This window comes from Siniperca chuatsi, linkage group LG1, assembly GCF_020085105.1.
Source record: "Siniperca chuatsi isolate FFG_IHB_CAS linkage group LG1, ASM2008510v1, whole genome shotgun sequence".
Classification (NCBI taxonomy): domain Eukaryota; kingdom Metazoa; phylum Chordata; class Actinopteri; order Centrarchiformes; family Sinipercidae; genus Siniperca; species Siniperca chuatsi.
The window spans coordinates 16550600-16565000 of NC_058042.1; the positions used below are offsets into that span (position 1 = coordinate 16550600).

General features: G+C 40.0%; 1 protein-coding gene and 1 pseudogene across 1 annotated transcript in view; one reads left to right on the forward strand and one right to left on the reverse strand.

Moving 5' to 3' along the window:
- The first annotated feature begins 1326 nt into the window (after nucleotides 1-1326).
- On the forward strand, nucleotides 1327-7750 carry LOC122877334 (annotated as a pseudogene).
- A 1496-nt stretch (nucleotides 7751-9246) lies between these two features.
- The window catches only part of galnt18b (UDP-N-acetyl-alpha-D-galactosamine:polypeptide N-acetylgalactosaminyltransferase 18b), a 105412-nt gene continuing 100257 nt past the window's right edge, over nucleotides 9247-14401 (reverse strand). Inside the window, exons 10-11 of the mRNA XM_044198618.1 lie at nucleotides 13016-13180; nucleotides 9247-10068 (exon numbers count right to left, since the gene is read on the reverse strand). Coding sequence (XP_044054553.1) covers nucleotides 9922-10068; nucleotides 13016-13180 — 312 coding nt within the window. The 3' untranslated portion in view covers nucleotides 9247-9921. The remainder of the gene's footprint in view (nucleotides 10069-13015; nucleotides 13181-14401) is intronic.

The window sequence follows — 14401 nt, forward strand, 5'->3', positions numbered from 1 at the left end:
TTTTAGTTCAGATTATAAAAAGTCTGATAATGTCCATACTATAGACTTACAGGAATAGTGTGACATTTTGGGGAAATGCTCTTATTTGCTTTCTTGCCGAGAGTTAGATGAGAAGATCGATACCACTCTCATGTCTGTACAGTTAATATGAAGCTACAGCCAGCAGCCAGTTAGCTTAGCTTGGCATAGACTGGAAACAGGGGGAAACAACTAGCCTGGTTCTGTCTAAAGGTAACTGGCTAGGAGCAGTTGCTAGGCAACCAGCTGAGACGCCAGGAAGTTACTGGTCCCAACCAAGAAATAATATGGCACATATTCCCCCGTAAAACCGCATTTTTGAATTCAGTTTTGTACCGATTAAACAAACAAGATATAACGTGTTCATTAGTGATTATTAGAGGTGCTTGTAGGTGGATTTTACCACCTTTGGACCGAGCCAGGCTAGCCGTTTCCCCGTTTCCAGTCTTTGTGCTAAGCTAAGATAAATGAAGCTCTAGCGAAAGTTCAGGCAGGAAGACTATACTTCTGCATGCTAGGTTGTAGTTAATTCTCAAACCATCCTGTCATTCACTCCTCTCACGCATACTCACTCATATTCCCTGCTGTCATTATCCAGGACTGTCAGATTGGGGTATCAGCTGTTCCATCAGCTGGTCTCATCTATTCAACAGCACAGCAACACACCTTCATTGTTAACCTATCATCTTACTACAGTTAGTTTAAATATGATTCTCTCTCTGCCTTCAGTACGTTCATGCAACTGTTTTTCACCCCTCCACCTCCTCATCACCACCTGTCTTCGCAGATCCATCAGCTCATCATTCCATCAACCTCTTCAGCCATCAGTCTCAGCAGAGTCATCAGCCACCACCGCCAGTGTCTGGACTCCATGGGGGGGATTCATTCTGCCGCTGCTCAGGGCAGATGCCCTCCATTAACAAAACTTAACAGAGTGCCAAAGACTCTGTCAAGATAAACATCTCACATCATCTGTTTCAATAAACACTATCTTTACTTCATTCACTTGTCTCTTCTGATTGAACTGGCTGCTGGCTGTAGCTTCATATTTACGTTACAGATATGTCAATGGTATTAATCTTCTCATCTAACTCTGAGCAAGAAAGCGAATAAGCACATTTCCCCAAAATGTCAAACCTTTCCTTTAAAAACCCCTGAAAACTTGTTTTTAAATCTTAAATTTTTTTTCCATAACATACAATCAAAGTTTAAATGCAGAAAAACATCCTTTAAATATCATTTATTAAGAGTTTATCAGTCAAAAACTCAGCTAATCTACTTCAGCAGGACTGTGTGGGTGTGGTTTGATCAGATTAGATTTACAGTGGCTTGTCAAGCAACCCCACAACTATCATCATGTTTTGATTCAAATGTTGATAAGTCCTGATTGGTGCACAGAAGTACGTGACATAATCAGAGACCTGCCCACAAATACACAAATCTCTTCTGTAAAATAACCGAAACCGTGTTTATGTAGTATCTATCACCCATAGGAGGCTTATTTAAAAACTTTCAGGGCCTTTAAACAAAGTCAATATGGGAGTGATCATGTATTGGTGTATACACGATACAAGATAGATTTATTGATCATTTTACAACACAGGGTTGTATAATGAGATTTTGTTTTGTAGTTCCCCTTAAGCTACTCAACATAAATAAATGAATGAAAAATGAAGTCCAGGTGGCTGTATTTAGCAACAATTATAAATGAATATGGCATACAGTATAATTTTATCTATTTCCAACATCCAAAACTTGGGCTTGAATTAAGAGAAATGACTTCTAGAAAAAGTGTAAAGGGGAACATCCAGTCATGAATTACAGTCTCACACCGTCACTTACACAGCAGGTTTGAGGGACACAAGTTGTTGCAACACCAGCAGAGGTTTTTATTCAGGATAATGCATTCAGTAGGCTTGACTTTTATTTAAACTAAGTAAATCAAGATTACCATCAGTGATTGATTCAGTAGCAGCTGATGCCTGTGTCAAAAGAGGAATAAAACTTACAAAGACTTTCCACAGAGGCAGACAGATTTAACTTCTGTAAGAAGTTACTAAAAGCTAAAAGCAAATAGACTGCAGATAATACAGTCAATACCCATTTTCACTGTTTAATCTGATTTATAGGCTTCCTCCCGGAGCCTCATCCATCACTATCAAAAGCCAGTTAAATTGTAATAAATAAAATGTCACATTATGTACATCCTCTCACTTATTAACACTTATGGAATATAGTAGTTCAAGTATAGTAAGATCCGAGCTGCTGAGGCAATGAGCCTTTTTAAAATCTGTGTTAATGATTCAGTTGACAGAAACCTGAAATATATAATATTCAGGCTAATTGTTTTAACAGCTGAAAACAAAGTGATTATTATGACCTGCAGTATTAAACTGGGAAAAGGAAAAATAGCATTCCTGACAGATTCATGCAAGTAAAGCTGCACTAATCAATATTTTTATATTAACAATCAATAAAAAGATTATGTGTACGTGAAATGTGTTGCTTGTAGTGCTGAACCCACAGAGGTCCTAATTCTGCAGTTTCCCTGCAGTTTTGGTTTTCCAGCCTGGACCTTTTGTTTTGGTTCACCCTCAACGCTCTCATCAGCATCATCTCCAGCCGCAGCTGTTTTCAGCAAAAAAGTTCTAAAAACCCACTGTACACGATCTGCCCAGCACTACGGCTGACAGACAAAATTATCAACTAGCTTGTTAACATAGTGGAGCAGTTAATGGCTAAAGAGCCACAAGAGAGATATTTCTCTCAGGAGTTGGTGGAGACCAAAAACAGAGCTAAAAGTAGAGTGAATAATAACATTCGCCAGGTGGCCAGAAACATGACTCCAAGTAATGCTAATGTTGATCCATAACTGCTGGATGCTGTATTTGCTAATATCAAAATGATCTACATATCAACTTTATAAAATGATATGTCAGTGTTGTGTTTACAAATAAGTAGTAACTTATTTATTTATAATTCATCGTATTAATTAACCACCTTTAAGTAGGCTGTATGTGCACAGAATAAAACTGCATGATTTCATTTTTAGTCTGTATGAATCCATAAATTATTGGAATTTCTACTTGTTTTGGGAGTTCTATTTGAATACAGTATTTAAAATACATGGAAGAGGAGTACATTTCTTATTCACTGATTGTATCTGAAAGTGTCTAAGGCTATAAATTGTGACAATTTCTGGGAATGTTTTTACACTATATTATCAATACCAGTAACCTGTTTACTTGCATAACAGTGAAAATCTCCTGTACTGAAACATGTCTGCCTGGCTGGTCAGAGATGATTTGCCCCCCCCCCCAGCCTTTTCATTATGACTTCAGGCCTCCACTTAATTTTTACCCCATGTGGAGAGCTTAATTTCCACTGTAGGAAATCCTTTATTTATCATTATGCTCTTTTACTTTGCATACAGCACAGACAGATATGCACAAAAACAAATAGATTTGTCAGCCAGTTCATCTGCATAGGTCGCAGCAATCAAGCGTAACATAAAAAGGGCAAAGATTAAAGTTACATCTGTATATGCTCACCTATGGTCTGATGCCTGGAGATGTCTGAGAATATGCAGTTTAGGACTTGTAGCCATGGCAACGCAGTTACAACTCAGATTCACTCTCACAGAAAACAATTAACAGTGACATTTATCCACATGTGAGGCATTTTGGCTGCGTGGTGAACACAAATTACACACCCACATGCATTGTTCTGGTAAATCTGTTTTTTCTACTTAAACATCCCTGCTAACACTGTTGGCTTGCTGTAGATTGTAATGAAGAGTCATTTCATGTTTGGCAGGGTTTATGCTTATTTTCAACTTAGAAGTAACTGCTTAGACTATTCCCACTTTCTATTTCTGTGTGTTGTCCCATGCGCCCTGAGGTACTGACAGCTTCTCCTCAGCTACCTGTGGCTCACCTGCAGGAGGGAGAACAGAGAAAACCTCCTCTCTGGATCCTAAGGGGCGTTCAGATATTCTCACTTCTGACAAGCTGCTTCCTTTTGCCATATGATATTCAAAACTCAGCTGATTCCCCTGATCACACCATGAGTTCTGCCACGAATATATTCCTCAATGTTTTATGTCTCCACGTTGGGGGCAGAAAATAATGACATGAGACATGATAGGTTGCCTCTCAGAGCCTTCTCAACAAGAGGCAAAGAGATGAATTATGGAGATAGTAGAGATACAGAAATACAGGGAGAGAGAGGAGTGGGGGGGATTTAGAATATATTTTAAGGAATAGTTCGACATTTTGGGAAATACACTTTTGTCGAGAAATTGCTTTTTTGTCGAGAGTTACATTAGAAAATCTGCAGTATATCACTCTATAGTCTATACTCTAAATATGACGCTAGCACCAGGAACCAGTTGGGTTAGCTTAGCACAAAGACTGGAAATGGGGGAAACAGCTAGCTTGGCTCTTCCCAACAGTAACAAAATCAGCCTACCAGCACCTCAAAGCTCACTAAGTAACATGTTATATCTTGTTTGTTTAATCCGTACAAAAACGTTTTTGCCTTTTTATGGATGGCAAGAGCGAGTTCTGCTCCAGGACCAAACAGCACCTCATACAAGATCCTGCGAGTAATCTAAAGAAGCGGCGAGATTCCGGACCAGTGGAGAGTTGCCGAAGATGTCTGGATTCCAAAGGAGGAGAACTCCAAGCGGATTGATCAATCTCCCTGCTGAATGTGGAAGCCAAGCTCTTCTTCAGTGTCGTTTCCAACCGTCTTTGTAGCTTCTTCAACTTCACTGATACATCGTCCCGAAGGGTGGCATCACAGGCATCTCAGGATGTTTGGAACACACAGGAGTGGTCACGCAGCTCATCAGAGAGGCCAGGGAGAACAGGGGTAACCTATCAGTGCTGTGGCTGGCTCCACACCACACAAGGTTGAGCAGCTCACACTGGACAGACATCATGTCCCCACCAAAGTCAGAGACCTCATAGCTGACTACTATATCAACTTCAGGCTGAGAGTATCCTTCGGAGTAGTCACATCAGACTGGCACAAGATTGAGGTCAGGATAATCGCAGGGTGCACCGTCTCAGTGATACTGTTCTCCTTGGTGATGAACATGCTCACAAAATCAGCTGAGCCAGAATGCAGAGGGCCCAAGACACAATCTGCCCAACGCCAACCACCCCATCAGGGTGTTCATGGATGACCTGACAGTCACAACAGAGTTAGCATCAAGCTGCATTTGGATCCTGCAAGGGCTTGAGAAGCTGACAGAGAGGAAGGCCAGCAGTCACCACAGAAGATGGCTGGGGCTACCAAGTAGCCTCAACAGCACTCAAAGCAACAAGCTTTGAACCTTGAACAAGATTCAAGGTGACGAGGGCCAGGCAAGTGACTCAAGGCAGAGCTGGACTTGAATCTTTTCCAACCCCCACACATTGACATCATCAAAGGGAAGGAGAAACAACACCTAGTCATGGAGGAGGTGAGAGCAGTGGTGGAGGAAAGGACCTGCAGATCGGTGTCGATGAGCAAAACAGGGAGCATGGACCAGACGCCATGCAGCGGAGAGTGACCTGGGCTGAGCTGTGGAAGGCTGAGCCCAACTGGATCAAGTTCCTTGTCCAAGTGGTCTATGATGTGCTTCCCAGCCCGTCAAACCTCCACACATGGGGCAAGGCAGAGATGCCAGCCTGTCCACTTTACTCAAAGCCTGGAACCCTTGAGCACATCCTAAGATGCTGCACCAAGACACTGGGAGAGGGGTGGTTCAGATGGAGCATGACCAGGTCTTGAAGACCATTGCAGAATCCATCAGCGCTGGAATTGAGTGGGCCAAGAAGACTCACCCCGCAAAACAAGCCATCGCCTTCGTCAGAGCTGGGGAGCAGCCAGGAGTGGCCATACTGGCCTCAGCAAGGGACTGGCAGCTGATAGTGGACCTTGAGAGGCAACTCAAGTTACTGCAGCACATTGCAGCCAGCACCTTAAGACCTGATGTGGTTCTGGTGTCTGAATCCACAAAGCAAGTAGTGCTCCTGGAGTTGACAGTACCGTGAGGATCGCACGGAAGACGCATTTGAAAGGAAGCTCACCAAGCCTGAATGTCTGGTCAGAGAATGTTGGCAAGGTGGCTGGAGAGCAAGATGCTTGCCAATAGAGGTTGGGTGCAGGGGCTTTGCAGCCTGATCTCTATTTAGAGACCTTAGCTTGCTGGGCATTGAGGGAAAGAGGAGGAGAAGAGCCATCTGCAGTACCCATCTAAATCTTGGCAAAAAGAAAGCAGATAAGCGTATTTCCCAAAATGTCGAACTATTGCCTAAAAAGCTCACAACTGGGCTTAGCTACCATCCATATGTGAGCTACGGTAACACTTTACATTACAGCCTGCAAATTACATTTTGTACATAGAGTACCAATGAAATACTTTCATATACGAGGTACCTAGAAATAAATTACACTGTAAATACTCTTTTAATTACCCAGTACATATAAAATAGTTACACACACAGAGAGGACCAAAAGGCTTAGCCTATATGTCCTTTTACAATAGTTATGTCATGAAAAGAAGCCAAACTACATGTGGCAGTAGGTTTAGTTTTGATCATCAGACGGATCTTACATTGGATCCCAAAACTACTTTACTAAAAGTATATCATAATTTAAAAATATATCACACCACAACTAATTTCATTTTTCAATTTTGGCACTGCTGCTCTGTTACAAATTTTTTCTGTCTTCTTACCCAGTAACGATATTAATTATTAAATATGTACATTGTAATTTCAAAAATACTAATCTAATACCTAATCTCTTGTTTTTTATCCCTTGTACTTAAGTAAGTATTTTACTGATACCCGAAATGTTCTAGATTTACACTGTAATTTATATGCGGTAATCTAAAGCTTCACTTGAGCTTTTCTACACTATAGCCAAATGTTTCAACACTATGTTTACAGTATATCAAAATTTTAAATCCCACTGATGGAGCTCTCTGCACTCAGTGTAGCAAAGCAAAAATATTTAAAACAATTTAACAAGGACAACCACAAAACTATTGGGAATCAAGGAGTAATTCATTTCACCCAACAGTAACCATCATGTTTCCCACAAATTATACACATTGCCCTTTTGGTCCATGTAGTTACAACAAATTTCTGTTAGATACAAGGCAAAATCAGAACAGTATATTTATGGAAAGTTTAAATTGAAGAAGCACTCTCTATTAAAAAACCTCCTGTAACAAATTGCTCATATGAATACAATTTTCATGACAGTTGCTCCAGAAAGGCAGGAGAGGAACCTGTTAAAAGTCACTATTTAATTTCCATAGCAAGGCAAATAACTGTAATTTTGCAAATGCTAGATCTCAAAGGAAAGACAGACACATTATCACCCCAGCTTCATCAAAATCAGGCCAGCACTTTTCTGAGACATTGTACATGACTCATGCTCAGACAGAGACAGCTCCGTCTCTGTGGGACACAGCTGGATGTACCATTTACTCCAGTTTTACAGGGAATTTGATTCTCTGCTGTGTACTTTGTGCCAACCTAAAAAAAAAAAAATCCTTTTCAAGTTATTTTGTGGCACAAGATGATGTGCTAAATCAACAAGGGTGATAAATGTATGTATGATAATAGAATATTAAACAAATACATGCACAGATTCCCTATCTGGAGTTATTTTAAAAAGGGACAGTTCACCCCAAAATCAAAAATACATATTTTTTTGTGAGCAGTTTCATGTAGGAACTGTTTTCTTTCTACCGATAGTTCCTACATGAAACTGCTCACAGCAAAGTCTGTGGATTATCTTGAGTAACCGGGTAATGATTTCTGGAAAGAGACATTGCTGTTGAGTTTTTCAAATGTATTTAGTGGTGCCTTGAGCACCATATAGTCTTATGGTGCTTATATTCAAAAAATGCAGACATCTCTATGGATGATATCTCCAAAACTCGGCAACTCACACCAAAACAATCTAGATGGATAAATAGCACTACAGTTTGAAAAGTCAAATCAGAGTGAGAGGTCACCTAAAAGAGGATGTAAGTAAGGTGCATGGAAATAATGTTCCAACCTCTTCACTTATGTTTTGTAATCTACATTTTGGCATCATAATTGTATTTTGTCATGAATGACTTCCTGTTGTGAATCTATTCTGTACACACGACATCTATTGCGTGTCTGTCCATCCTCGGAGAGGGATCCCTCCTCTTTTGCTGTTCCTGAGGTTTCTTCCATTTTTTCCCTGTTAAAAGGGGTTTTTGGGTAGTTTTTCCTTATCCAAATCGAGGGTCTAAGGACAGAGGGTGTTGTATGCGTTACAGATTCTAAAGACCCTTGAGGCAATTGTGATATAAATAAAATTGACTTGACATGAATACTGTTCTGTTGAATTTCTTTCATTTAAAAGTTTGAGCATGCAGAGGCGCTCTTTTTGCATATATTAAGACGTGTTAGTGAGGGAGGTCCTTTTGATGAAAGTGGGTTTCCATGTATATTTAATGCCATGGTTTGCCGAGCTATGCTTGAACGTGGATGGTAATGAGGACTGGCATGTTGAAAACAGTCTGTGCCACTCGTCTCCTCCCCAGGTGACAGTAACAGTCAGAGCAGAAAGCAGCCCTTTTTCTCAGCTTCTGCCCCTGCATTTGTCATTACAAACCAACAACATCACTTCCATGACTCTGTATTTCCTAAATGCTATGTGTGTGCATGTGCATTAGTCTGTATTGTTCAATAAAAGGTCCCTTTAAAGGCCAAATCTATGGTGACTCTGAGAGCTCAACACATTGCAGTGTGTTGAAAAAAACACATGCAGATGGACAAAACACAAACATATTCACCAATTTGACAACACATATGTGCACAACAAAATGCGCTGCAGATTTAGAAAACACAACCAAATTGATCTGATTGTATGATTCACATATTATTGCACAGCAAATATCTGTAGTGTATATAGTGAACAGGCAACAAAGCATGTGTCACACTGAAGACATGTCTACACAGGAGGCGTTTCAGACGTGTGTGACGGAACAGATATGCTTCTATTTTAATCGATCGTGTTTTACTCGCGCTATATGCATGTAAACACAACCCAAAGTGGAATTTTGTGTTTCAAGTCTATTTTCTTCTGTATCACAGTGACTGCGCATTGGGTTTTAGCTTTTAGTTTTTACACTCAATACTGTGCCTGAATGCATCTTGACAATCAAAAATCTATTTGGGATTGATAGAAGATTCCAGTCCTTTTAATTTTAATGATAGCCTTTAAGATTTGAATCACGGATTGTGCCTTTAACAACAAAAGAAAAAAGGCACTTGCACTCAGTAGTTTACATTAGTTATTTTACTGTTACATATTACAAATATTCAAAATATTAACACTTAGAAAATAATCTATCATTTTCGGATTTATTCCAACATTTTCCCACAACTGTACAGCTGAACCGCATAATAAACCCACAAACCTGAGACACAAAATAAAATAATTACAGCAGGGACAGGTTCAGAAAGCTTGCTACACAGTAGCAATTATGAACAGTACAAAAACATATTGGACCCATTACATCTTTTAAGTCAACGAAAAATCTAACTGTACTGTATTTACCACAAAATATACTAAATGTACTACCTTGTCAAACCTGCAAAATATTCGCCAACTATGGCTGATCCTGTAGGCAAAATAAAATGTTTAACATTTATGATGTGATGTCAACTGCTCATCAGAGGCCATCGTGGTGCTCAAAATGATTGTGTTCAACCATGCACCACTCTTCTGTCAGACTCCTGCTTCTTATCCTTTCACACACACAGACACACATGCGCACATACACATGTGCACACACAAAAGAAACAACTCCATCCAGTCCTGTGTGCTATTCACTGCAGTGTTCCTTTCAGGAGTTGATCATAAGGAGCTACTAAACAGCACGTTTGTGATGAACCATTTCTGTCCAGTGCATTTCTGCAGAGCCAGTTGGTAGCCAAACTCATTGTCACTGCTTGCTACAAGCTCTAGGCATCTCTTTGATTTCTTGTTCTGAATGGATCCTCCCTGAAAAGATAAAAGCAGGCTGGTTAAAATTGTGCTGGGCTGCAGAAGAACAATTTGTGTGCACAATATAACTTGCCTCCTTTAAACCCACACTGTTGTGAATGGATACGCATGTGAGCTGCTGAAGCGCCTTGAGCTCTGGGAGTTTTGGCTGATTCACACTACCACCCTCATTGGACCCACCAGATAGCATAAACATGGTTTCAAGGCAAAAAACAACAATGCAATTGCCAGTGTAGTTATTAGCTTTCTCCCTAGCAAGGCCAAGATTTTAAGAGAATACACCGGATGAAAAGAATCAAAAAAGGACAACGAGACACAAAAACAAAATGGGCATCTGGTACTGAGGTGGAAGAGAAACAAAGGTATGAAGGACATGAAAACCTCCTATTAAGTTTCAGAGCCATTACAATATTGTTTAAATCAATTATTTAATGTATTGGCGGATGAGAAATATGCCTGGAGCAAGAGCAAAAGTAAGGTCCAACATATGAGAGCTGTTGTCAGAGTCTGAACAGAGTGAGCACATCAGCTCAGCAAAAATATTCCAGCATGTCCCGATAAAACGAGGCAGGATTTTCTCATTACAGGCTGACCAAGGGCAAGGGACTGAAGAGGAGGCCAGTCAATACAGTGTGGAGAGAGCTGTGAAGAGAGAGCTCTTTTCAATACTATGAGAGGAATGTGGGAGGGAAAAGACCTAATAATTGGACAGGTTGTACAAACTGTGAACAAAATAATTCTTTCTGTATTTTCACAATAGTTTGGCCTGTGTCTGAGGTCCAAGAAACACTTTTTTTATAGATAACAGATTGATAATAACTGCTGAAAGTGGGCATTCATGGACCACTATGTAGCGGTGTCCTGAGCCAGCCCATAAAAGCAGTGAATGGGACAATCAAGGCATTCTTTTAACTAAAGGGTATTAGCTACATAAAGCCAGATTCGCTTCAGATCCTCTTGTTTATTGAAAGCCCACAACCTTCAAGATCAGTCATTATGTAATTCGACTAGGAAATGAGAAGGTGAAAGAAAACTCATTGTACTTATTTTTATTTTTTCTGTTCAAGTTTTAAGTGTACCGCAGAGAACAGTACCCAAACAAGGAGACACTTCCACTCAAGAAATGTTTTGACGCAGACACAAGCTCCACGGCCCTTGTTTTCCAAGGCTGGATCAGATCCTGGCAGTGTGCACTGTGTCTGTCAAACCACTTGTTTAAGCCCCATTCAGAGATGGTCTCCTGGTTGGTACGTCTTCGCTTCTGAGTGCAAAGCTAGTTATTACTGTTGTTGTTAATGTAAAATATTGTTAATATTTGCTTTTAATTTTCAGGTAAGAAACCTGTTTCAAAAAATGTCAACCTTTAGGAATAAATAAAAACTGTATACTAATAAACTATTGACGGAACCAGGTAATATCTAATAGTCTTATGCTACAATATATTTCAAATATAGAATGACTTAACAGGCCATTAGCACAAAACCAAACCTATTTGAATTGCTGAACAAATCGAAGTTGTGGGCAGTGATTCAGGGGCCTGGAACAAGGCCAAAGTAAAACCCAGAATCCCTGTAAATCTGGAACATAAGCTGATAAAAAGGAGCGGCTCTGGGTTTTACTCAGCCAAGTTATCTATATAACGTCTTGGTGCTGCTTCTGTAGTTGGCTAACAAATGTATTTGTGTGCATATAGCATGTGGGAAGGTTATTATTTGATTTAGGATGCTATGGTTTGTTAGTATTTACGTTACATTTACTATGCTATATACAGAACAATAGGTATTTGTTACAGGAAAATAAGAAGGCAACACCCACACATACCCACAAAACACACAAGCAAAACAAACCATATAGTCCCACCCACTGAACATATGTTTGCTTTTCTAATCAGAAAAATCAGCACCTGCTAACATATAACTTATCTGTAAGTAAGCTAGCACATATTTCATTTCTTTCACAAATCAAGGCTTATCAAAGTCACTTCTTTGAGGATAATTAGAGGTCCCTTCGCTTCCCTTATCTTTACAGTGGATGAGGGAAGCGAAACAATTTTGCACATTTCACTGGGAAGAGATTAAGAATATCTTCAGTTAATCAGGTTTTGTGCAGAATTGAATTAAGATTTAAAAAACAAAACAAAAAACTTTCTTGCTCTCTAATCTGTACAGTGCTCAGTCCAAGTTGCTATGGTTGCATCTATTTCTGTTTGAGCTTGACATGTGCAGTTAAAACTGTGTCAATAATTGATGCCATATTTCAGAGACGTGATATGCTCCAGCCTTGCTGATATGTCCCCACCCTACTTACTAAATTATACAAAGTTGACAAAAATAACCACTTAAAGTTCAGTGTGAGGATATGTGACGTATGAGTTCAAGCATATAAAACTATTTCACACTTTGTGCCCATTACGCTGTAAAACCAAATAGACACCTGTAGTGGCAGTCCAGAAGTGACATTGTCAAAAGAATATTTTACTCATTATAACAAGCGTCTAATATGAAGAACATTTGGGATTTTATACATATTTGGCTAAAAGAGGAATAAAATCTATAATTAAAACTGCACTGACAGCATAGCAGACAACAATATGAGGTCTTTTGAGCCCAAATCAAAGCATGCAGTTAATCCAATTCACCCGCTGTCATGGGGCATTTTGTGAGGTGGCTGCTTGTTCTGTTAAAACACATTTTGCAAGCACAGAGTCGCTAATGAAGAAAGACAATCATTAAGTTTCAATGACTCTTCATGTCTGAATGAGTTGCAGGATTGAGGGGAACTCCAGTCAAACAGTAAATTAAACCACTTGCATGATTAAAAGCTACTTCCGCAGTTGGTCTTCCTGTCACAAAAGACCTTTACTGAGGCTGAATATAAACAGAAAAACTGAATGTTAACCTTTTGTTTTCTGACCATGTGTGGGGGCTGTGTCATGGGTCATCACCTGAGTGAAGAGCCAGTGGAGCTTCATGCGTTTGGCTGCAGCATAGCTGCACTCGATGAGGCGCGGTCTGCTATTCACATCCACCAGGCACTTGTTGTCGTCGTCGTCAACGGTGGGACTCAGGAGCCCGATGTGGAGCTGCTGAGTACTGGTGTAGTACACATTCTGCAAGAAACATCACATCCTGCTATGAACAAGCTGTGTAGTGCTGTACTATATGATCAGACTGCTGGGGTTGACATTTAGATAATGGCCCTTCCAGAGCTGTATATGACCATTCAGGTAATAAACTATGTAGCAAATGAGGCTTCCTCTTGGGTTGTCTTTGGGTATGAAAGAGACATTTATGAGGTTGATTTACATACACTAAATATGCATATTTATACAGCTATCCTGACTGAATTGAGGACAAGGAAAGACAAGGCAGGGCACACAAAAGAAGTTCATTGTTAATTCAGGAATGGGGAGAAAACCCAAAGACTTGTGCCCTCTCAGATGAATCCCTCGCAACTGCTTTTTTCAAGGGCAGTTGTTTGCCCATATAAAGCTGCCAAAAGCTGAAAATCATTTGCAGGAGTAAAGCAGGAGAAGCATGTTAGGCAAGGCTTAGTGGTATAAACATGAGAGAGAGAATTTGTCGACAGAATTTACAGACAGAGCGGTGCTCAGAATCTACTAGTGTAACGCTGACTTTAGTTTGGTGTAGCGTACACAGAGTGATAAACAAGGATGTCCCGTATATGATGATATGAAAGTGTATAATTTGGTGGAAAGTAACCAAGCGAGGACACATTAATTGGTTTAAAGAATCCAAATGATAAAGAGGCGTAACAAAAGTGTGGGGGAGTTAGATTCATATCAGAGTAAAATTGAGTAGAGAGCAGACAATTTAACAGGGACTCTGTCTGTAGAAAGTCTATATTTCATTCAAGACTGTCTGACTCAGCACTCCCATTAGCTGTCAAAGCACCCTAAGATATTTTCTTTAAGTAAGAAAAAAAAAAAAGACAGGGCCATGTTTGCTTATACTTTTCCTTTTTTACTCTTGCTCTCTAACTCCCAAACAGCTTCCTGCCTCCTTCACACCAGACGTTAAACAGTCTGACAAGTATGATTTTATTTTATTTGTGCTGTTCACTTTTGGAGCAGTGCAGACTGCCAGGCCGTATCTGGCTGTGGTTTCTATTGTTGCTGTGCTTAAGTCTGTATGTTTTATTGCTTGCTTGAGCTGAAGTGCTGTACAGTATGTTTGCTGACAACATGTTCTTCTTGTAAAGTCAGTCACGTGTTGCACTGCAACCTTTGCAATACCCTTCCTTTCATGTGTGCCTGTGCAATTTTCTTTGAGCACGTTAATATACTGCATTTACCGCGGATCACCTCAGA